The sequence below is a fragment of the Colletotrichum paranaense genome (genome assembly GCF_030867605.1).
Source record: "Colletotrichum paranaense strain IMI 384185 chromosome Unknown Scaffold_26.1, whole genome shotgun sequence".
Classification (NCBI taxonomy): Eukaryota; Fungi; Ascomycota; class Sordariomycetes; order Glomerellales; family Glomerellaceae; genus Colletotrichum; species Colletotrichum paranaense.
The window spans coordinates 135,181-156,077 of record NW_026848984.1 but is presented as its reverse complement, the minus strand read 5'-3'; the positions used below and the strand labels follow the sequence as shown (position 1 = coordinate 156,077).

The 20,897-nt window shown below is 54.8% G+C and overlaps 10 protein-coding genes across 10 annotated transcripts; 5 read left to right on the top strand and 5 right to left on the bottom strand.

The window, feature by feature from the left end:
- Positions 1-152: 152 nt before the first annotated feature.
- Positions 153-716, bottom strand: CPAR01_16552 (ribosomal protein S12; the record flags this gene model as incomplete). The annotated part of the gene is made up of 2 exons (XM_060500797.1): positions 153-331; positions 470-716. The coding sequence occupies 2 exons, from the start codon at positions 714-716 to the stop codon at positions 153-155; spliced, it is 426 nt and encodes a 141-aa protein (XP_060340506.1).
- A 549-nt stretch (positions 717-1,265) lies between these two features.
- CPAR01_16551 (uncharacterized protein) lies at positions 1,266-2,177 on the top strand (the record flags this gene model as incomplete). Its single annotated transcript, XM_060500796.1, has 1 exon — positions 1,266-2,177. One exon carries the CDS (start codon positions 1,266-1,268, stop codon positions 2,175-2,177), a length of 912 nt encoding a protein of 303 aa, XP_060340505.1.
- Positions 2,178-3,717: 1,540 nt separating this feature from the next.
- On the top strand, positions 3,718-4,062 carry CPAR01_16550 (uncharacterized protein; the record flags this gene model as incomplete). Its single annotated transcript, XM_060500795.1, has 2 exons — positions 3,718-3,902; positions 3,960-4,062. The coding sequence occupies 2 exons, from the start codon at positions 3,718-3,720 to the stop codon at positions 4,060-4,062; spliced, it is 288 nt and encodes a 95-aa protein (XP_060340504.1).
- Positions 4,063-6,641: 2,579 nt separating this feature from the next.
- On the top strand, positions 6,642-9,583 carry CPAR01_16549 (uncharacterized protein; the record flags this gene model as incomplete). Its single annotated transcript, XM_060500794.1, has 4 exons — positions 6,642-6,683; positions 6,833-9,094; positions 9,208-9,294; positions 9,416-9,583. 4 exons carry the CDS (start codon positions 6,642-6,644, stop codon positions 9,581-9,583), a joined length of 2,559 nt encoding a protein of 852 aa, XP_060340503.1.
- A 1,592-nt stretch (positions 9,584-11,175) lies between these two features.
- Positions 11,176-12,237, bottom strand: CPAR01_16548 (adenylate kinase; the record flags this gene model as incomplete). Its single annotated transcript, XM_060500793.1, has 4 exons — positions 11,176-11,635; positions 11,723-11,907; positions 11,950-12,029; positions 12,081-12,237. 4 exons carry the CDS (start codon positions 12,235-12,237, stop codon positions 11,176-11,178), a joined length of 882 nt encoding a protein of 293 aa, XP_060340502.1.
- A 40-nt stretch (positions 12,238-12,277) lies between these two features.
- On the bottom strand, positions 12,278-12,841 carry CPAR01_16547 (uncharacterized protein; the record flags this gene model as incomplete). Its single annotated transcript, XM_060500792.1, has 1 exon — positions 12,278-12,841. The coding sequence occupies one exon, from the start codon at positions 12,839-12,841 to the stop codon at positions 12,278-12,280; it is 564 nt and encodes a 187-aa protein (XP_060340501.1).
- Positions 12,842-13,601: 760 nt separating this feature from the next.
- CPAR01_16546 (Mov34/MPN/PAD-1 family protein) lies at positions 13,602-14,763 on the top strand (the record flags this gene model as incomplete). Its single annotated transcript, XM_060500791.1, has 3 exons — positions 13,602-13,788; positions 13,855-14,126; positions 14,182-14,763. The coding sequence occupies 3 exons, from the start codon at positions 13,602-13,604 to the stop codon at positions 14,761-14,763; spliced, it is 1,041 nt and encodes a 346-aa protein (XP_060340500.1).
- A 246-nt stretch (positions 14,764-15,009) lies between these two features.
- On the bottom strand, positions 15,010-15,957 carry CPAR01_16545 (uncharacterized protein; the record flags this gene model as incomplete). The annotated part of the gene is made up of 1 exon (XM_060500790.1): positions 15,010-15,957. One exon carries the CDS (start codon positions 15,955-15,957, stop codon positions 15,010-15,012), a length of 948 nt encoding a protein of 315 aa, XP_060340499.1.
- Positions 15,958-16,433: 476 nt separating this feature from the next.
- On the bottom strand, positions 16,434-17,795 carry CPAR01_16544 (coproporphyrinogen III oxidase; the record flags this gene model as incomplete). The annotated part of the gene is made up of 2 exons (XM_060500789.1): positions 16,434-17,453; positions 17,574-17,795. The coding sequence occupies 2 exons, from the start codon at positions 17,793-17,795 to the stop codon at positions 16,434-16,436; spliced, it is 1,242 nt and encodes a 413-aa protein (XP_060340498.1).
- Positions 17,796-19,945: 2,150 nt separating this feature from the next.
- CPAR01_16543 (autophagy protein 8) lies at positions 19,946-20,583 on the top strand (the record flags this gene model as incomplete). Its single annotated transcript, XM_060500788.1, has 3 exons — positions 19,946-20,035; positions 20,245-20,462; positions 20,526-20,583. 3 exons carry the CDS (start codon positions 19,946-19,948, stop codon positions 20,581-20,583), a joined length of 366 nt encoding a protein of 121 aa, XP_060340497.1.
- Positions 20,584-20,897: the final 314 nt, after the last annotated feature.

Here is a 20,897-nt window from a genome sequence, read left to right as displayed (position 1 = left end):
GACTTTCATGATGTTTTATTTCATCGACCAAAGTCTACCCGCAGTATCAGGACCATAACCCATTGATGCCAATGCAAGCGTAAAACTCCGAGTGCCGAATTTTCTTCCACTGTCCTTCCCATGCTTTCGCGCGATCGAAAAAAGCCTCCCGTTTAGGATCTGGGCTTCTCCTTCTTCTCCTTCCACAGAGCGAGCAGACCGACACCAGAGACCTTGACGACCTTGAAACGGACACCGGGAATATCACCCTTGGCCTTGCCCTTGCGACCGAAACCGGCCAGGAGGACCTCGTCGTTCTCGTCGACGAAGTTCAAGCAACCGTCGTTGGGGACTAGAGATCATAAAAATGTCAGCACTTCAGTTCCCTTCGCCACATGGTCCCATTCAAGACCAGTTTTTCTTTCCCGTTCTCTTGTTCGTCGTTCGAGAATCGCATGCTGGGGGGTGTTCGGGAGAGGGTGTATCGTACCGAAAGCAGTGACCTTCTTGCCGTTCTTGATCAACTGAACACGAACGCACTTTCGGATAGCGGAGTTGGGCTGCTTGGCCTCGACACCGACCTTCTCGAGGACGATGCCCTTGGCGTGGGAGGAACCACCGAAGGGGGAGGACTTGAAAGCGGTACCGAGGGCACGCTTCTTGTATCCGAGATCGGCCCACTTCTGGTCCTTACGGTTCATGCGCAGCTTGCGCGCCGCATTGAGTCCACGAGGCATGTTGGCTGGATGAGACTATTGTCAGTTGAAAAAGTTCCTAGAGGGGTAGTTGTATGCTGGTGGCAATCGAGATTTCGTCGTCGAGATTGTTGAATTTTTTTTTTGCTCGGGGAATTCGTCGTCGATAGGTTGGAGGTTCTGGATGGGACAGCGCAAACGTACCGATGTGTTGGGGGGTATCGCGGGAATTGACTTGGTGGTGGTGATAGTGCCTGACTGCTGCTTCGCGAAAAGTGGTATCCTCAGATTTGTCCGACGACAGCTTTTTCGGCACACAGAGGGTTTGTGCCCTTCGGTGGGAGGAGCGTCGTTTTTCATCACGTGATACTGGCTCGTGCGTTGTCCCATTGCTTGACGAGCGGAAGAAGGCCGGGTCTGCAAGTCAAAAGTGGGGGCAGGTTCGCCCAACCACGGCCGGGTTTCGCTTTCAACCACTTTGGTCCGCTCGGAGCTCGAACCCCACGCTGCTGACCGTACCGTCTTAGCCAGGGGTGTCCCCCCAAGGTCCACAGCTTGCCTCGACTATCAAAACCCAACCAATCCTATCAGATGCCGTCAAGTTCAAGAGAAGCTGTCTCAGACGCCAAGTCCCGAGCTTGGAATGTTCACGACGACACACAAAATGTAGGCATGTCTCAATCAGCCAAGAGCAAAGGAAAACAGCGCGACCCTCCGCCGTCCCTATTCCTTCATCCATCTCCCGCCGCCTCTCATGCCTCGTTACCGGGTATACTTGCGCCTGGAGCGCCGGCCACCTTGTCTGCTGGCGTCACACCTCTCCCTCAGCAGGCCATGAATATGCAACGGAATGGATCTCTTCATACGGGCTCGGTAGTCGCGCCATCCGTTGCGCGCCCTGTCCGGAATCTCAAGACCGCCGATAGCGCCCGTAGTAGCGACAGGACCGACGCGTTATGGGCCGAGATGCAGGCGACGCTCGAGGAGGTCGAGCTCTCGGCGTCAGGTGGAACTCACGTGTTTGGACCCGATCACGATCGCAAGCTGGAGGAGCTGAGGACAGCACAGATCGACCTGGCACAGGCATGGGCACGAAGTGAAGCCGATGAGGCCATTGAGATGACGGGCCAGCGCTCCAACACGTCAGCAGCCGGAGGCGAGGAGGTCCGCAACCTCAAGAGCGCAGTGCTAGGAGAGACGAGCGGCGTGGCGTCAGATGGCAACGAGGGACCACGGAGCACGGGAAGCAACAATGGGCGACCAGGTAGCAGCGGGGGCACGGAGCGACTCGGTGCGAAACTCGAGCAGGAGACAGAGGTGGACATCTTGCTCGCACGCAAGAGGCGCGAGGCCAATGATCGGTACTTCCAACGGGTCAACAAAGGTGTCCTCGACGTTGTTGCCAAACTTGAACACGTTGCTGTTGCGATGCGGGCTGTTGAGCAGGAGACTAAGGATATCTGGGGCGAGAATGACAGCGCGATGGGCAGTGCGAAGGGGTAGAGGCAATCCTGTGATCTTTTTGTGTTTTGTTTGCCCTATTACCTGATGCATCACCCAGGGCCACTGTATTACAACAGCATTGATTCTTTGCATGCTCGGGAAGGAGTTTCGTTGTTTGGTGGTTATGGGCTGGCGTTGAGGATCACATGCATTGGGCGGCAGCACCCCACCAACGTCAGGTTGATAGATTGGCACTGGATGCTTATAGTATTAATTGATATCTCTAAGCCAGCTCAACGTTCCTGTTCGGGCTTTGTGAGGCGATCAACGAGGTCCACACAGTCTATACCAGCAAAGAACGACAAGCTGAAGATCACACTGGAACATTGACCTCCATCGTCGGAGGAGCCGGATGAAGTCGTACACATGAGTCGGCTGGTGAGGTGCGACGGTACAATGGCTTACCCATCGCTGCCACCGATCGCTAAATTGCTTCGAGTCTGCAGCGGGAGATGCGGGTGCACCAAGCGATCGATTGCGCCATCGAATGTGGTGGTTACACCTAGACGTTCTACACAACATTACACATTGCTACTATGTACAAGGTGGTACGTTGGGACAGGTGAAGTTGGTGAAGGTATACGGAGTATCGGAGCCCGAGATTGGTCCATGTCGCTATATTTCCGCTGGTGACCTTCCTCACAGGGAAGGCCGAGTCCTGGCGGGACGACGGAGAGCACCCGTGACCGGAGGCGGAGGAAACAGCAAAGTGGGACTTTTGTTGCATGTCACCAGTTTGAATCCGCGCCAAGACCCTTGCCACTGCACACAGTTGGTGTGCTGCACGCTGAACGTCCGGATAGTTTCCTGTATTGTACCCGCGTGCCTTACCTTAGGTATGGAGACCCAGGAATCTGACGAAAATGCTGGCGAAAGAAAAAGAGGTTGCACATGTCCATACTGCTTGCTAGCGCCACCAGGTTGTCCCATTACTGCCGATTCCCACACCATTCTAGACGCAGACGACTGACGTATGTTACTGGCTGGAACCTGGCAAACTGGACGGAAAAGAGTGACAAACAGCAATGGAACACCTCCACTACTTTCGAAGGGGGCCACCACGGCTGACGGCGCTCCCTACTGGGCAGGTGGTCAACTAAGGTTCGGCTGGTGATTGCCCATCCCAGGTGCCTTCCGTGCTGTGTCCCCATCCATTCAGCGGTCACTGGTCAGTCACCCTGCCATGACAAAGGGGAACCCAAACATCCATTCGATATCCATCAAGGCCCAGTTCAGTCCGTCCACGTCTAACTTGCTGAACCTCCTCCCTGCATCCACCCGTCCTTCACCAATCCGCGAGTCTCCAGCAACTTTCTCCAGTAACTCGCAAGCAACGATTAAATAACCGCAAACTCCCCACAAGACCCTTGAGCGCATTCGTCAATCATACTACCTACCCTACAACACTGGCATTACCCTCATCCTCGACTTTGGTCAATCGCCGCAAAGTCAGACTCTCGATACCGACCCGCATCAACATCCGCGATCGCAAAGAACTTCGTTCCACCCCTTTTCGACGACCTCATCACTCTCCGCAACCATGAGACCCTCCACCTTCCTCGTCGCCGCTCTGGCTGTCGTCCCCGGTGCTCTCGCCGTCGACCAGATGAAGTCCGTCATCGTCTGGGCCAAAACCGATTCCGTCGGTGACGACATCATTCAGAGGGCGAAGCAATCCATCATCGATGCCGGCGGTCAGATCACCCATACCTACTCTATGATTAGGTGAGGCATTACTCTTTCATCGGTTGAGGTTTTTAAATCGCAGCTAACAGCGATCAGGGGATTTGCCGCCGTCACACCTGCTAAGGTCCTTGAATCGGTTCAAGCCTTTAGCGAAAGCCTCACAATCGAAGAGGACCACACCGTCACCAACTCCGTATAGATGGTAGCCTCATTATCGAACCAAGCTGTTCATCGGTCGGGCACAACTGGCGACAGGCAATTTGCAAAGCATGCATCTGGTGAAAGATACAACAATGTGCGAAAAGGGACTTTGGCTGGACTAGGTCACGAGGACAATGATATCCGCCGCCTTTCCCGGCGGCTGCGACAGGGGCAAGCGAGGGGGCACTCATAATTACCATTGCCGTCATAGACGATTTATCACTACGGAGTCGGGAGTTTTCATCGATGAGAAGTGCCTCGGGGGCATCTTTTTCTGTATGGCTACAGCGAGGCTTGGACCGCACCTGGTTCAATCCTGCTCGACGCCTTAAAAACAAGACCGAAAATCACAATCACAGCATACCTACTCATGACTTTAGTCTTTGCCTCGATTATTCCGCCACGTGTACGGGAATCCTTCTCAACTGACGGCCGCTTTATTTTGTACAGTGCTGACGTCGTGGCGTTCTACGATGATGTATCCCAGGTTCCGCATGCGGCTGACATCCACACAACGACGTTGATGAGAGACCTAAGCCTTGCGTGAACCCTTTCGACCTTCGAGGACCAATCCCTAAGGTGATGTACCTGATGAGTGGGGGATTCATGTGCGGCACGGAAAGCAGATGTGCAGATCAAAAGCGGATTTCTGCGTCTTCTAGCCTCCCCACTGCCGGCCAAGGATGCTGATTCAGCTTTATGCTAGGGATATGATCTGTCGCTGAGGGGCACAAGATTACTTGATATCTCGAGGCCTCGTCCAGAATGTTGAGATACTGCATGTGCTTGATTGCAGTGACGCAGCATGCTGCAGCAGCACCTCCTATCGCACGACAAGTCGGCGGTCTCCTCACGGGATGAAAGCCCGGTGTTTCTGATACCTCGCGTAATGCTCCAATTGGGTTGGGCAGAAAAAGCGCCTGGCAATCTCACACTCACAGACGTGTCAAAGCGCAATGTGGGGGGAGACTTTTGGAAAGCCACCAGGCTCTGAAGATGATGCAGTCAGTCTGTCACTAGCCGATGAGAGACCTGAAGGGGGGGCTGAAGAGGGAATCCTTCAGTCTGCGTGCCTGCATATATTGGGTATATCCGTAGGTATAATGGTGTTCTTTAGTTCGGCACGGAACCGTGGAGAAGGGTCCAAGGCGAACCGGTTGCAACCCTACGATGGATGACCGGCCTCGTCAAGCTTTCGTGGAGAAGTCCATGCCGTATCGATGGGATGGCAATATCGTCCATGATTTCGGTAACCGTATCCGTATCGTAGGCTCTGCCGGCCAAGAAGGGAGGAATCAGAATCACGATCAGGAGGGTGGTTGATTGTCGAGTAATGACCCAGGACCATCCGAGAAGATGACTTGGAGTCTGTGCTTATGGCTACAAAAATAGTGCAGTTTGAATAATGTTCGGCCGTGTTTGACAAGAAAAGCACTTTTCGACTGATGTTGACTTTGAACAAGAATCCGAGGTTCTCGGTGACCATGTGCAAACAATAGTATTGTTCTTTACCCTGGCTTTGTGCGCTTGGTTTTAGAGCCTTTCACCAAATAAAAATTTTGATTCCAAAAGGAAAAGCAAGAAAGAAAGGTGGCTTCTCAGCCATCAGCCCTCCCACGTTGCCGCCAAAGAAAGACCCAACGGTGCTGTCACCAATGGAAGCCTTGAAGATTGTCGAAGACTCGAAGGCATAGGGACTGCCCCACTGTAACATCGGGTCAACCCCTGGCAGTCCGTCCCGCTTCGCGTCACTTGGAGTTTCGGGCTTGGGGGCGGGAGGTACCTTAATAGAAAAACGGACAGGAGGATTGTATCTTTTCGCTGTGCGTTTGTCACCAACGTGCCGGGTCAAGAAAGGGATCAATACCTCTAGGCAAGCTCAGGTACCTCTGGATGATAAGCTGACGTATGAGCGGTAGTTGCGCAACACGCGCTAAGAATTCCCTAGGGCCTAGTTGCCTTTAGCAATCGATAAGGAGGCCCAGGGAGCTTACCTTAGGTTGATGCAGGTCATGCAAGATTGAGTGTGGGTTCGACAGGAGGGAGCGGACGCCAGACGTGAACAATGCGCCTGTTTTTTTTTGGCTTTTTGGGACGACAAGCCAAGCACCCGCGAACAAGAGACACATGCCTCTTTTTAATTTTGCTGCTGCTGCTGCCCTTGTCTCATACGACTGTGCGTAAACAAGGCCTCTATTCTCCTTACATTTCACTTTACACCGCCCTCCCCTCGGCCGACGAGGCTATTTTCCACCTACTCTGACCTGAACCTTTAATATCCCGTCAACCGCCGCTTCCTCCACCCCTAGCCGGAAAAGCCCCCTTTGCGATGAGAGCTTCCCGGGCCCATGGAACCACATTTCCCCTGCCCGCTTTGACTTGCAACAAGCACGAACACGACCGCAAAACGTTGTGGAACCGCGCGGGAGCCCTTTCGCCTTTTCCCACGTGCTCCAGCTCCAAACCATAAGGTACTTTACCTAGAGATACCTCACTAGCCTAGAAACATCTACGAAACTACGACGAAAGACGACCACGAAGACGACGAACGATTACGAAACGAAAAGAACGGGCATCATGCCGTACTCAGGAAGCGCGCAGGCCGCGCTGGTGCAATGGGTAAGTCGCCGTGCTTTGCGCTCCCCTCCATATACATCTTCTCCCCCTTGTGTCCCCTCCGATGGGTCACTTCCCTTTCCCCAGTGTTGTCACTGACCGCTTCGTTTACGCCGTTCCAACATTATGCTGACTTAATGCTCGTTGCACAGGCAAACACATTTCCCCTGGATGGACAGGCAGACTCAATATCAGATTTCCTCGACGGACACCTGCTGTCCAAGGTCCTCCAAGCACTCGACCCCTCCTTCGACTCCAATACCACCGAGGGCGAGCTATACGATGTCTACAAGGGCATACAGAGGCTAGTATATCGCGAGTGTCCGGGGCTTATTGGGCAGACCAAGCTTGCCGATATCAGACCCAGGGCGAGAGAAGCGCAGCCGGAGGCCATCAGTAAGGTATGCAACTATCCGTGTCCAGCCCAGCTACCCTTGTTCCGGCGCCGAGAACGCAAGTCCAAGCTAACGCAATCTTCTACTCAGCTTCTTGCCGTGCTATTTGCTGTTGCAATGCTTGGTAGCAACAACGAGCGATGGGTCACCCGTATCACCCAGGATATATCCGACAAGACGGTCCTCATGCAGCTTCAGCGGGTCACGCAAGACATGAGTACAGCTATCAACGATGCCGAGGCGGCGGACGTAGAAGAAATCTCCGAGATTGGGAACGAAAGCCACGATGTCGATCTCGCAATGGAAGCCGACAACATACGCCTCCGCTCTGACCTGGACAAGAAGGGAAAGTTGCTCGCGGATATGGAAACGCGCTTGGGCCACCTGCAGGAAAGCTACGACGATCTGAAAGAGGAGGTTGTTCGCAAGGGCAGGGAGCTTGAGGCGTTCCACGATGCCCAAGACGGTGCTGGCAAGGAGGTCATCAGGTCACTCGAGCTGAAGCTGCGCGAGCAGGACGAGCTTATTGCCAACCAGGAGGCGCAGGCTGAAGATGATCGCATAGCCAAGGAGCGGCTGACGAGCGAAGTTTCGGCACTCAAAGCCAAGACGCAGAAGCTTGAGACGCTTGACGATGAGGTCAAGGAGCTACGGTTCAAGAATGAGGAACTATCCCGCAAGGCCAACATGGTTGAGCGGTACAAGCAGAAGCTCGAGGCGCAGTCTACATTGTCAAAAGAGATGGACAATTTGCTCTACGAAAAGGAGCAGATGCAGCGCGATCTCATTGAGTATGAGAAGGTTCTGAAGAGAAATCAGGCCTTGGAGCAGACTAACGAGCAGTACGCTTCAAAGCTCAGAGATTACGAGCTGCAGTACGTTGAGTTGGATGCTCAACGCCGGGCTCTTCACGATGACACTATGCAGTTGAGAGCTCGCCTCGCAACGCTTGATGCGCAGCGTCTCTCCGATGAGCATCTCATCTCCGAGCTGCAGGAGCAGATCAACTCGGGCACCCCGGGTGCTCTGTCTCCCGACGCCGGTACTGCGGGCTTCAGTCTCGAGCAGGAGCTTGAGGGTGTTAGCAGCGCCGCCCCACCCAACCTCAGCCTCGAGGTCTCTCGTCTCAAGGCAGAGAACAACTTGCTGCGGAACGGTATGGGATCTGGACCAGAAAACACTCGATTGCGTCAGGAGCTCGAGGAGGAGCGTAGGCAACGTGAACGTATCCAGGGAACTTACAACGACACCTTCGAGAAGCACCAGATTGCGGAGGCCCAAATCAGCGCTCTGATCGAGAGCAGTGGCGAAAAGTTAGTTGAAATCGTTGACACAGCTATGCAACTAGGCGTGGGCAAAGTGCTAACTCAAGAATTCCACCACAGCGAGGTGCTAGCCAACCTGAGAATCCAACTTGCTCAAAAGGCCCATGAACTTGAGAGTGAGAGGAGGAAGAACAGCGAGATCCAAGCTCAGCTCTCTGACAAGGATCGCGAACTCCTCAGCGCAAGGACCGATCTCTCAGCCGTCGCAAAGGATAGCGTTGATGCCCTCGAGGAACTCAAGTCTACTGACCAACTTATTTCCGGTTCAATCCGCGAAGAACTCGAGGCAGCGCGGCAACAGCTGAAAAACCTCGGCACTGACCTCGAAGAACAGCGGAGCTCACTTATCAACGCCCTACTTGAGAAAGACAAGCTTCGGAAAGACCTTGACGAGGCGAAGGATGGCTCGAGTGCGGAGCCGACGGAGGCCGCCCAGAAGCTCCAGGAGAAGGTTGACAAACTGCGTGTCAGGCTCAAAGAGCGCCAATCGGTGAGTTCCCTCAGATCTCTTGCAAACGCCCTAGCCCTACAACATCGAAATGCCGAAGGCGGTGTGCCCCAAACTCCCGGTACCCCGTCCGGAGCTGTGTTGTACGATAGCCGCCCGAATGCGCGGATCTTAGTCCCTACATGTCACCCTCATCTTGACCTGCCTTCCCAAGCACCAAAATCTCCTTTGAGTCTTATACCGAGAGTAAGCTGGTGGAGGAAGGTCTTCAGGCGGTCAAAGTTGTCCATTTGATGGCCCTTTGTATTGGGAATCATGAGATGAGTGGTTCATGGCTGACGGCTTTTTTTGTTTTTCAGCAATTGGAGAAATCCGAGCAGGATAAATACGACTTGCAGCGGAAGCTCAAGGCAGCCGAAGGCGGAGAAGCTGCCGCGGCTCAGAAGGTACGTTACTATCATGCTACAACGGTCTCAATTACACTATATTGGGCTTGGACCTCATGGTCTCGCCTTGATCTTGATGACGAAGGAGAACCGGGTCGGCTGACAAAGACGGCGTCAACAGGCTGCGAGCGATCAAATCATCAAGAACCTCCAGCGCGAGAACGCCCTTATTGCGACGGCGTGGTACGATCTTACTAGCCGTATTCAGAGCAACCACGTCGTCTTGCAAAGGCGGAATGAAGCCCCCAAGAGCTGGCTGGGCAAACAAAGGCAGATGGTCAATGGTTAGTCTGATGTCTTTATGAGGCCGGGACACGAGTATTTGAAGACTGACTGTCTACACCCATAGCCACTCCTAGGAGATGAGGCAATCTTCCGAATCCATAGCCTTGCATCGTCCGCGCATCGCATGATGACTTGGCTCCTCTTCACTTAACATATCCAGGTTCACATTACAGCCCTTGGCGAGAACTAGCAACCTACCCTTACCTCAACCTTACCTCATCTTGCGCTGGAGTAGGAGAACATCTCGGCGTTGGTTTTCCACTGTCTTCTTTTTCTACTTCCTCCTTCCGTGTCTTAGCGAATTAAAGGGGATGGATTGGCTGGCCTGCATCTCGGGTACCATTGCATTGCACTGCGCCGGTGGCTGGGTGGTATACTGTCTCCTCTCTTCTTCATCTTCCCCATCTATACTTTTATCAAGTCCTTTTTCTTCCTGCAGCCTTATCATACTCTCCAACTTTCATGTATAGCCTTTTCCTTCCAGCATGCGGGAGGTTTGCAAGCCCGTCGTCTTCCCGTTTTCGGGGCAACGCAGGTACTCTTTCTGGTGACTTGAGAATAGAATCGAATCTTCATTAACACATGTATATGTCTGTGTCACTTAACAAAATGACATGTCGTCTCGCGCTCAACGTCATTGATGGCTCCGTTCTGCGGGCTGTTTCGTGAACCGACTCGATAGCGGGGCTTTCACCACACGAAGATTCCGGATCTGCGAAGCCAAGTGAGTAAGTGAGTCGGCATTGAACATGGGCAACTGCAGGACCCCCTTTCCCAGGGCTTGAGAAGCTCAGATCAAAGATCATACCGCCATCGGTATTTCGCTGTTCCGGCTTGCCGATATACTGGCCGCTCAGTCGGGTTCATCGGATGTCGCTGACAGAAGAATCGGATGTGGTACCTTGGGTATGAGACCTTTGTCACCCCGGGGGTCGCTGTGGTCCGGGTCGGCATCGGGGGGGCCCCGCGGCCCCACTCATTTCGCTTCTTCGAGAAGCACCGACGAAGCCCGAATCCGGCCAGCGTGTTCCCCTTTTCCCCAAGTACGCGTCTCCAGGCTGTCTGCGTTGCGATCCAGGAAAACGGAAGGAATGACATCACGGCATTTCGATAGTAAACAGTTCGAGCACAGGGCAATTAGGACCATGGAGGGAAAATTTGCGAGGCCATCCAACTGCAAACCGCCGGTTTTGGTTATTAGTGAGACAATAAAGTTGTTGTTTTACATACAAGCGTGCGACGGAAGGGGTTTTCTACACGGTACAACTGATCCTGGCCACGTTGACGCAAAAAAAAAGACATAAACCAGCCCAGTCCTGTTGATCTCAACAGCTTCGGGGGGCGGACGAGGACGAGTCCTTTCCAGTCCATTTCATGATCCATAAACGAGTCCCATAAAAAAGTTCCTCCGATCCACGCCCTCCTTTCTTCTGGTCATATCGTTGATCCAGAAGACAGAGGGCCAAAGTAAGAGACGCTGTAAATGAAGACCTTTTTCTCCGTTTCCTCCTGATCGGCTTGTGGTGCGCAGCGGCCGGGGGGCTGTGGACGGGGCGGCGCGCTGGCGGGAGCAAAGGCTGGGAAGCCTGTGCCCGCTTAGTTCTTTCCGGCAATGCGGCTCAGAATGCCGGAGGCGTGGCCACCCTTGCGCTGCTCGTCAAAGACCTCAAGCATGTTTTTCCATACCTGGCCGGGCTGCTGCGACGCGTCGAGACCCTTCCAGATACCGTTCTGCTTGTAGTAATTGACGACGGGGGCGGTCTGGGCGTGGTAGGTGGCAAGGCGCTTCTTCAGGGCCTCGGCGTTGTCGTCGCTGCGCTGGATGAGGGGCTCGCCGGTGATGTCGTCCTTCATGTACTCCTTGGGAGGGTTGAAGGTGCTGTGGTAGCTGCGACCGCTGGCGGGGTGGACGAGGCGGCCAGTGATACGAGCGACGAGCAATGAGTCGTCGATCTGGAGCTCAACGGCGTGCTGAAGCGTCTGGTTGCGAGCCTTGAGCATGGTATCGAGACCCTCGGCCTGGGGGACGGTACGAGGGAAACCGTCAAGGATGAAGCTACGTCGTTCCAGTTAGCAACGCTTCCTCAGTAGTGGCCAGTTAACCGTCAGGCCGGTTCTCTGGCAGGAAAAAGATGTGCCATACCCTCCCTTGCACTCCTTGTTGTTGTCGAGCTCCTCCTTGATCATGCCAATGACGATGTCGTCGCTGACCAGACCGCCCTGGTCCATGATCTTCTTAGCTTCCCGGCCGAGCGGAGTCTTCTTGGCGACCTGGGATCGCAGCATGTCGCCAGTGGCCTGCGAGTGTGATGGTCGATTAGAAATGATCTAGAGCGTAGCAGCACGTCAAGACAATGTCAATTGACTTACCAAGTGGCAGCAGTTGAACTTCTCCTTGATCTTGGGGGCTTGAGTGCCCTTGCCTGTGCGGAATACCATCATCAGTACGACTGTCGCGACACAAATAGCACGTGTAAAAATGCTCAATTGGAGCTACATACCGGCACCGGGGGGGCCGATGAGGATCATGCGAACCTCCTCGGTGGAGAGCTTGCCGGAGCCGCCAGCTGCGCGGTCCTCCAGAGACTTGATTCTGGACTCGAGGCTCTCGACCGTGTTGGTCAGCTTCTTGACTGCTTCCTCAACGAGACTGCTCATTTTGACGGTTGGTGAAGGTATTGATATGGCCGGACCGAGGCTAACGATAGGAGGGAGGAGGAGCAAAGAGATGCACGAGTGTGGCTACGAGGGGGAAAGGAGGAAGAGAGGAGAGGAGAGGATGATGGAGTCGAGGTCGAAAGTTGGACTGGGGGGAGCAGTGCGAACTAAAGCTTTTGCGGGAAAAATGATTGCGAGAGAGGTTGAGAAATCGCTGCAAGGTCCTGACAGGCCAAGTCGTCCAGGTTCCGCCTCCAGTTTGTGCCAGGTACCGCCTACATCGTACCGAGCTTTGCGCTTTCCACGGCCCCGTTGAGTGCAGGTGACAGGCCACCGAGCGGCCCCAGTGCAGGAATGAAGGCTGGTCATTGGCCAGAGTGCCCTCCGAGGGACCGCTGGACTTTCTGCTGGGGAACAGGGTGGCAGGCGTTCGTTCGGCTGTTTCGCAGCGTAACAGCGCCCTCCATATTTCCGCCTTGGTGCAACTGCGTGCGCTTCCGTTACAGCGCTCCGGCTGCCATTGGCTCGTCCTCGCCGTTGTCTCTCCGCCGAGGTCCAGCGCGGATACGTACTGTCTACATCGGGGGATAGTACCGCGAGCCATTGGGGCCTGCTCAGTGTTTACGGCCCGGCTAGGTAGCTTGCGGATAAGGCACGGCATCAGAAGCTCTCGAGAATGATCCCCCGGCGCACCGGATGGGACGCCATGTATGAGGTCACTGGGTCAAGATTTTTTGTTTTCCAAGTGGTTTTTTGGTGCATTTGGTGCCTTTTGATGCGGCATGTGAGTCTCTTGGGGTCATCCCAGTCACCCGCAATTCTCCGAACGCCGCACTTGACTTCGTGTCCATCTGTTACTTGTCACCTTGAGGTTGGCTATTCCTGACGGAAATAAGTCCGTCATCGAATTCCTCAGTCAGCGAGTTACTGTGTTACTGAGCACGGAATGAAGAGAATCTTGCAGGCCGATTGCGGACTCGACCGTCTGGGGCCTCTTTCGGAGATCTTGTCCAATGAACAAATATCGGACGTGCGCTTCCATTCCCTGCGCGCGGTCGCACGGCCCGAGCTGTGGCTGATCGCTGCTTGCGGCTCACTAATCGTGGCTAGAGACTTGCTGACTCAGAAAGAGCTCGCACACGTGACCCGGCGAGGCTCGAGCTTCCAATTGCTTGCACCTAGGCCCGATTCGTAGCTTAGCTAGGCGGGAAGGCAGCCTTAGCAGTTACGACACCACCACCACCATCACATACCCTGCCTCTACTACACCCACCACAGCCCGAAACCATCACCGATTCAGCAACCCTCTATCTTCCCCCGAACCCGAACCAATCGACCTAGCGAAGCTACGAAATCCCTCTATCATGCCTGCCACCACCGCAGAGACTCTGTCTCTCGTTCAGCGGAATGTCTCCGTTGCCCCTCTCGTGCTTCTTTCCGTCGTCGACCACTACAATCGCGCGGTAGCCAAGGGATCGAAACGGAGAGTGGTGGGTGTTCTGCTGGGTTCAAATGACGGAAACAATGTCCGCGTATCCAACAGTTTCGCAGGTAAGGACTACTTTAGCGGAAGCTATCCATCTAGATCATCCCCGCGGTACTAATACATGCTCGCAGTGCCGTTCGAGGAAGATGACAAGGACCCCTCAGTGTGGTTCCTGGACCACAACTACGTCGAGGGAATGAATGATATGTTCAAGAAGGTCAACGCGAGAGAAAAGCTGATCGGCTGGTACCACTCCGGCCCCAAGCTGCGGGCGTCCGATCTCGAGATCAACGAGCTGTTCAAGCGCTACACCCCCAACCCTCTCCTAGTCATCATTGACGTCCAGCCGAAGGAGGCGGGCGTGCCGACGGACGCATACTTCGCCGTCGAAGAGATCAAGGATGTGAGTGGCATTAGGTTATGCCGTACGAAGCCACTGCTAACAATTGTGACTGTAGGATGGTACCACCACGTCAAGAACCTTCGTCCACACCCCGTCGATCATCGAGGCCGAGGAAGCAGAGGAGATTGGTGTCGAGCACCTCCTTCGCGACATCCGCGATGTCGCTGTTGGAACCCTCTCGACGAGAATAACAAATCAGCTTCAGTCACTCCAAGGGCTGCATCTTCGTCTCCGCGATATCGGTGCCTACCTCCAGAAGGTTCTCGACGGCCAGCTGCCCGTGAACCATGCCATCCTGGGCAACCTGCAGGACGTCTTCAACCTCCTTCCCAACCTGTCCACGCCAAAGGCCGATGGCAAGTCCAGCGGCGGCGAGCTCTCTCACGCCATGAGCATCAAGACCAACGACCAGCTCATGGCCATCTACCTTAGCAGTTTGATCCGCGCCATCACTGCCTTCCACGACCTTATCGAAAACAAGATTCAGAACCGACAGCAGGCAGAGGAGAAGGAGGCCAAGAAGGAGGAGGAGGCGAACGGCAAGGACGGAAAGAAGGACGATAAGGCGAACGGTGTAAACGGCGAGAACAAGGAGGCATCTGACAAGGAGAAGGAGGCGAAGAAGGAGAAGAAATAGAGGACTGCGCGACGACGCAGTGGACGGAGAAACCACACGCATTCAAAACACGGGAACTGATACCCGCGATAGACACTGGGGCGTGGGCATGTCATAATATCTCGGCGTCCTGGGGGGCAAGGCCGGGGAGGGAACAGGCAAATTCACAAGAAAAGAGTATGCCTTGTACAATGATAGCATGTTTTGATTGATGCCCTGAGACTCCCCCCGTGTTCCTCTTCATCCAAGTGCTACACTGTTGAGTGACTACACATCCGCAACTAACCCCGCCATCTCCTCCCTGCTCACTCTCCTCTCTGTGACATACTTCCCCAAAGTATCCGCCCACTGCTCGGAGAGAAGACAAGCGAGCAGGTGTTTGCAGCAAGGCACACCACCATCATCCACGCCGTCCAGACTCAGGCCTCCAAACTGCCAGTCGTTCGCCTCGCGGTTGTCGTCCTCCCCGTCGTTCTCGACTTCATCTGCGCCCATGATGACCAGGTCCGAACGTACGTCGTGGCCCCCGCCACCGCTGCTGCCGCCGCTGCTGGCGCTGACGACTGCCGGAAACGCTTCGTACGCAAAGTTGGCGCAGGAGCAGTTCCAGGCGTCGAGGTGGACGAGGTACGTCGTCGACGCGGAGGCTGATGTCGCGACGGCGTGGTGTCTGCGGGTCATTGTTGAGGCTACGGAGCGGACGAGGTGGAATGCGGCGGCGGCTGACGGAGCTTGGTTTGTTGCTGGTTGGAGGCGGGGTGGTGGTGGTGGTGGTGGTGGTGGTGGTGGTAATCCCTGTCCATCGGCGGCCGCTTCGGACGCGGCGTCGTTGGGATTGATACTGGGTTGACGTTGGCGGGCGGCGGGTGCGGGGTTGGTGGGGTTGTTTCCTTCTCGGTGGTCGTGGCCACGGCCGAGGCCGGCGGAGGGATGGGTGGTAGCCTCCGGAACCACGCGGGTGACGAGGTTCCGGTCTAGGAGGTCCAGGGCCGGGAGAACGAGGGAGGGAAAGAGGACGTGGAGGGTTACCAGGAGCGGACGGTGGGATTGTGGGAGGGTTTTGAGGGGGTTTGCTGCGTCGGCTGCGTTGTTGCCGGCGGTGTTTCCTGGCGGTGGTAGAGGGGCCGAGGTGAGAGAGTTGATGAGGTTAGTGATGAGGATGCGGGGTGTCGGCAGGGTGTCTGACTGCGTTGATGCCGGTGAGAAAGAAGACATGGCGTAGCCCTTCTCGCCCTGCTTCTGGGTTGCGAGTATCGTTTGGTTTGTTGTTGAACGATGACGGTATTGAGAGATAGAAGTTGCGGTTCACTGAGCGAGGTTTGTAATGTGCTGCCTGGTTCACAGGTGTAAGGCTCATCAGCCAGAACTCATAGTCACCGAGTTTGGCTCCGGATTGTACGCCCTATATGAGTTGGAAGTCTGCATTCCCCAGCTTCGCCACAAATGAGGTTCTTATCAGTCGAATATTTGTCCGAAGCTGGAATACCAAAACTCCGAAGCAATCAAGACGCAAGGTGATGAACAGAAGAAAATGTCTCTTTTGAGTTTTGCCGCCTCACAGCTTTTGTCTAATAATCACATTATGTCCGCCGCAAAATTTGGCATAATCTTACAGCAAATACCGCTTGCATCCGGTGCTCCGTAACCAGGTTCCCTCTTCTCCCCCTTCCCCTATTTCTTCAGCCCTTCCTCTAAACCCACTCCTTGGGCGCTCTGAGGACATCCACGAGGCGCTGCTCGCGGCTCTTGGGCTCGGGCTCATGCATGTACTTCCAGCTGGCCGTCAGGGGCAGACTCATGAGGATACTCTCGACTCTGGAGCCGGGGGTGTTGAGGCCAAAGGCGGTGCCGCGGTCGTGGACAAGGTTGAACTCGACGTACTTGCCTCTGCGAATCTGCTGCCAGTCCTTCTCGGCCTCGTTGAAGGGCATGTCCTTTCTCTTCTCGAGGATGGGGAGGTAGCCGGGTAGGAAGGATTTGAGGCAGTCCTGGATGAAGGCAAAAGTGTTCTCGCGGTCCTTTTCGGTCTCGTCGAGGTCGTCAAAGAAGATGCCGCCGACGCCGCGGCACTCGCCACGGTGCTTGTTGTAAAAGTACTCGTCGCACCACTTCTTGAAGCGCGGGTAGTAGCTCTTGTCGTGCGAGTCGCACGTCTCCTTGAGCGTCTTGTGGAAGTGCACAGCGTCCTCGTCAAAGAGGTAGGACGGGGTCAGGTCGCTGCCGCCGCCGAACCACCAAGCCTGGGAGGTGCCGTCGGGGTTCGACGTCTCAAAGTAGCGGTAATTGAGGTGGACCGTCGGGGCCATGGGGTTCTTGGGGTGCAGGACCATGCTGAGGCCGGCGGCGAAGAAGGGGAGGGAGTCGACGTTGTCGTCGAGGTTCTTGTGGTTCACGCGCATCTTGGCGATGGCGGGCTTGGGGAGGGTGCCGTAGACGACGGACACGCCGACGCCGCCCTTCTCAAAGACGTTGCCGTCCTGGAGCACGCAGGTGATGCCGCCGCCGCCCTCTTTCCGGTTCCATTCGTCCTTGCGGAACTTGGTGCCGTCGACCTTCTCGAGCTCCTTGACGATGATCTGTTGCTGTTCCTTGATGAACTTTTCCATGCGCAGGCGCATGGGCGAGTCGACGGTAACTTCGGACTCCCGCTTGGTCAGGGCATCGCGCTCGGCCAGGGTCGGTGGATCGAGTTGGAAGGGTTCTTGGACGGCCTGGATCGGAGAGTGATGTTAGCGACGGGGGAGCTTTGATGCATCAATGGGAAAGGCGGAAGCTCCGGCATTGGGGGAGGTATTTGGGTTCGTGGTGGTGAAGGGTATATGTTGCAGTACCATCTTGTAGGCGATGGGAGCTGCAGCAGCGAGACCAATTGCGCCAATGAGGAAGCGGCTATAAGCGGCACCGGATTGTTGACCCTTGAAATGGGACTTTGAAGAGGAGGAGACGAGTCTGCGACCGAATTGAAGCTGTGGCTGCTTGGTGGTGATGGCGATTCTAGTTCGAGAGCTGGCGAATTGTGCAAGCAACCTCTGTGATTGCTTTGTGGATGCCATGATGGGCGAAAAGGAATCTAAATACAAACTCTATAATGGGAACGAACAACGAAGAAAAGAGCGACTTGGGTTGTTACAGGGAGGGAAAATCGGATGATTCGTTCTCAAGTGAAAGGCATAAGACCACTGGGTTGCAATCATGAACTGACTGGAACGTCGTTCGAGGATTGAGCCAGTCAGGCCAGCTGTAAAAGTAAATTCCGAAATCGTTCCACGTTGGTTAGGTGCGGGACCCCTGTCGCCCTTGCGCCGACCCAACGGAGCAGCATTGCACCTCAGCACTGGAGCTGTCCATCCAGCGCATCCACAGCCTGGACCGGGCTCTCTGCCGGCTCTGGGCCGCTGGAGAGGTGGGGTGAGGACCAGTGAGTCCGAGAATTGTGTATGTGACGCCGAACGCCGGACATGCTTCAACGGACCAACACGCGGTGAGGAAATGCCCCTGTATTGTTGCATGCTTATTTGTAGCTGTCATAGACCTGCAAAGTGATGGCCTTCGTCCAACCATACAGCAGTTTGGCTTTTCAATCCATCAAGCCAAGAGGCGTAGAACTCTTCTATGCCCTTGATAAGGTAGGTAGGTAGGAAGGGTAGCTCGCGTTCGCTCTCCTTCTGCAAGGTAAGCGGGAATGCAACCTTGGGTGCGCGGGGTGGAATGCCGGAATCTTCTTTTCCTCTCACAGAATCAATTTAAGTCTTGAAACACCCAAGTGTCTCTTTCAGAATCATTTCATCATATATATGTATTCACACTTTTTCGTGGCCCTTGACTTGTGTTATCAAGTACATATATAATGGAAAGCAGCACAAGGATGAGAGCTGCTCAGCTGCCATCATGTCGGGAAAAGTAAAAGCGCTTGCATTCGCTTCCAATCTCTCAAGGGACCTGAGATCGGTTATCGGAGGTCCAGAGTGGGGTCGCTTAAGTAAGATGGACAGATAAGAGCACTTGGGCCGTGTGGGTTAAAGTCCAGTGACAGTTCCTCTCTGTTGATGTCAACCTGGGACCTGAAGGGTCAATTGTTCCCGTGGTCGCTCAAAGTCCCATTGTGAGTGGGCTTTCGCAAACTGCTTCCCTCTCACCTCTTACTGGGGACAAATGACGTCAAGACGAGTATAGGTAGTCTGCAAAGGTATTGTACAAACTCCCCCGTCCAAGGCTCTGAGTGACAATGCACTTCAAGCGGCTTTGAAGACAACAAACAGCTTTGCATGCACAGACAAGGCCGGCTTGCGTGCACGTATCAGGAGGTTGCGACTACGGTGATCCCGTGAGAGCTTTCAGCGGCTTACAGCCCCGTCTGAAAAGGGAACCAACCTCAGGTAGGCCCCTACTCTTTGGACCTAAGCAACTAAGGTAAGGCAAGGTACTCGTACTCCAATAGAATGGGACAGTGTGCCAGGACCTTCTCCTGTGACTCAAATCGGATCCAGAAAGGCGTGACAGGCTGCCAGGCTGTGTCAAGTGGCTGCGTGGACGGTCAGCTGCCTACCTGTGGTCAATCTTTGCCCCAGCACCCGGAGCACCTGCGCTGGCCTCACAGTCTCACTGCGCCGCTGATTGCTGGGATTGCTGGGATTGCTGGGATGGCATCGGTGTCTTGCCCCGCTCCGATAATCCGATAAGGATAAGGACGGGAGGACCTGGAGTGCTGGAGTGGGAGGGAGCTGGCTGATGCAATGAGGATGAGGATGGGGAGGGGAGGGGAAGGGGGGCGTGGGGTTGAGTTGAGCACCTCTCTCACCGGCTTAGTCATTCCGCAGCCATCAATGGATGTCACCCACCAGCCAATACACCGCGGAAAGGTACCTGGCTGGGCTTAGGTTCCTGCCTTTCTGGGTGCTCTGCTTTACCAACCAGCCGCCTGAGCCACCCAGACACTTCCAGTCAGTGACCGCCCATTCCCGTCCCCGTGTCTGACCCCAAGGCACCCCAAAGCAGGCGGCAACCGACCGTCCATCCTTCTTCTGCCTTTCGCAAACGGCCCCTCGTTACCTCAACTCTCCCTTCTACATACTCCGACGCATCAGGCACCACCAGTCGACAAACATCGAGCCATCTATATCTTGACCCTCGCCCAACTCCCCACGACCAGCCCATCTGTAAACCCACAACCCACTTCCACTTCACCCTCCACATATCCGTCATCATGCGATCCAAGTTCAAGGACGAGCACCCCTTTGAGAAGCGTAAGGCTGAGGCCGAGCGTATCCGCCAGAAGTATTCTGACCGTATTCCCGTACGTCGTAACTCTCCTTCTCTTCGCCCTCATTTCGTGGTTATTCCTCTGTAGTTTCTGTACAGAGATACAGCTCCGCCGTTTCGCCGTAGCTGCATTCGTCAGCTTCGCGCGTTACTGTCGGCTGCCCCACGTTCCCCGACCGTCACCGCCGATCTGCCTATCTACCTCTAGAAGTCCAAAAAACTGACAGGCTCCTCACAACACAGGTTATCTGCGAGAAGGTCGAGAAGTCTGATATCGCTACTATTGATAAGAAGAAGTACCTCGTCCCCGCCGACCTGACGGTTGGTCAGTTCGTCTATGTCATCCGCAAGCGCATCAAGCTCTCCCCGGAGAAGGCTATCTTCATCTTCGTCGATGAGGTGCTGCCGCCTACCGCAGCTCTCATGAGCAGCATTTACGAGGAGCACAAGGACGAGGACGGGTACGTTTCCGACCACTATATTACTTTGTAACAAGCTGTTTGTTGCTAACCTATTGTGTTCAGATTCCTTTACATCACCTACTCCGGCGAGAACACCTTTGGCGACTTTGAGATGGCTTAAGCCCCCGACTGTCTGACGGTCTAGTCACCTCACGGCTTCAGAATGTTCCCGGCGTTTCGGTCTGTTATGTAACGGTTCAGCACTTTTGGAATGGGTTTTCACACGGTTATCGGTCTCCCCCCACGAAGCAGGGGTTCATGAAGATACGCAGTCACGTTGTCGCTCGGAGTCACAGGATCAGGTGCAGCCTCCTGACCTGGTCACAGAGAAACTCCTGCGATGCTTGGGTAAATCCAAGAATTGAAGGCTAGCGGAGGACTATGCATGGAAATTGGCTTCACGGATACTAGGTGGAAACGTTTTCTTAGATCGCA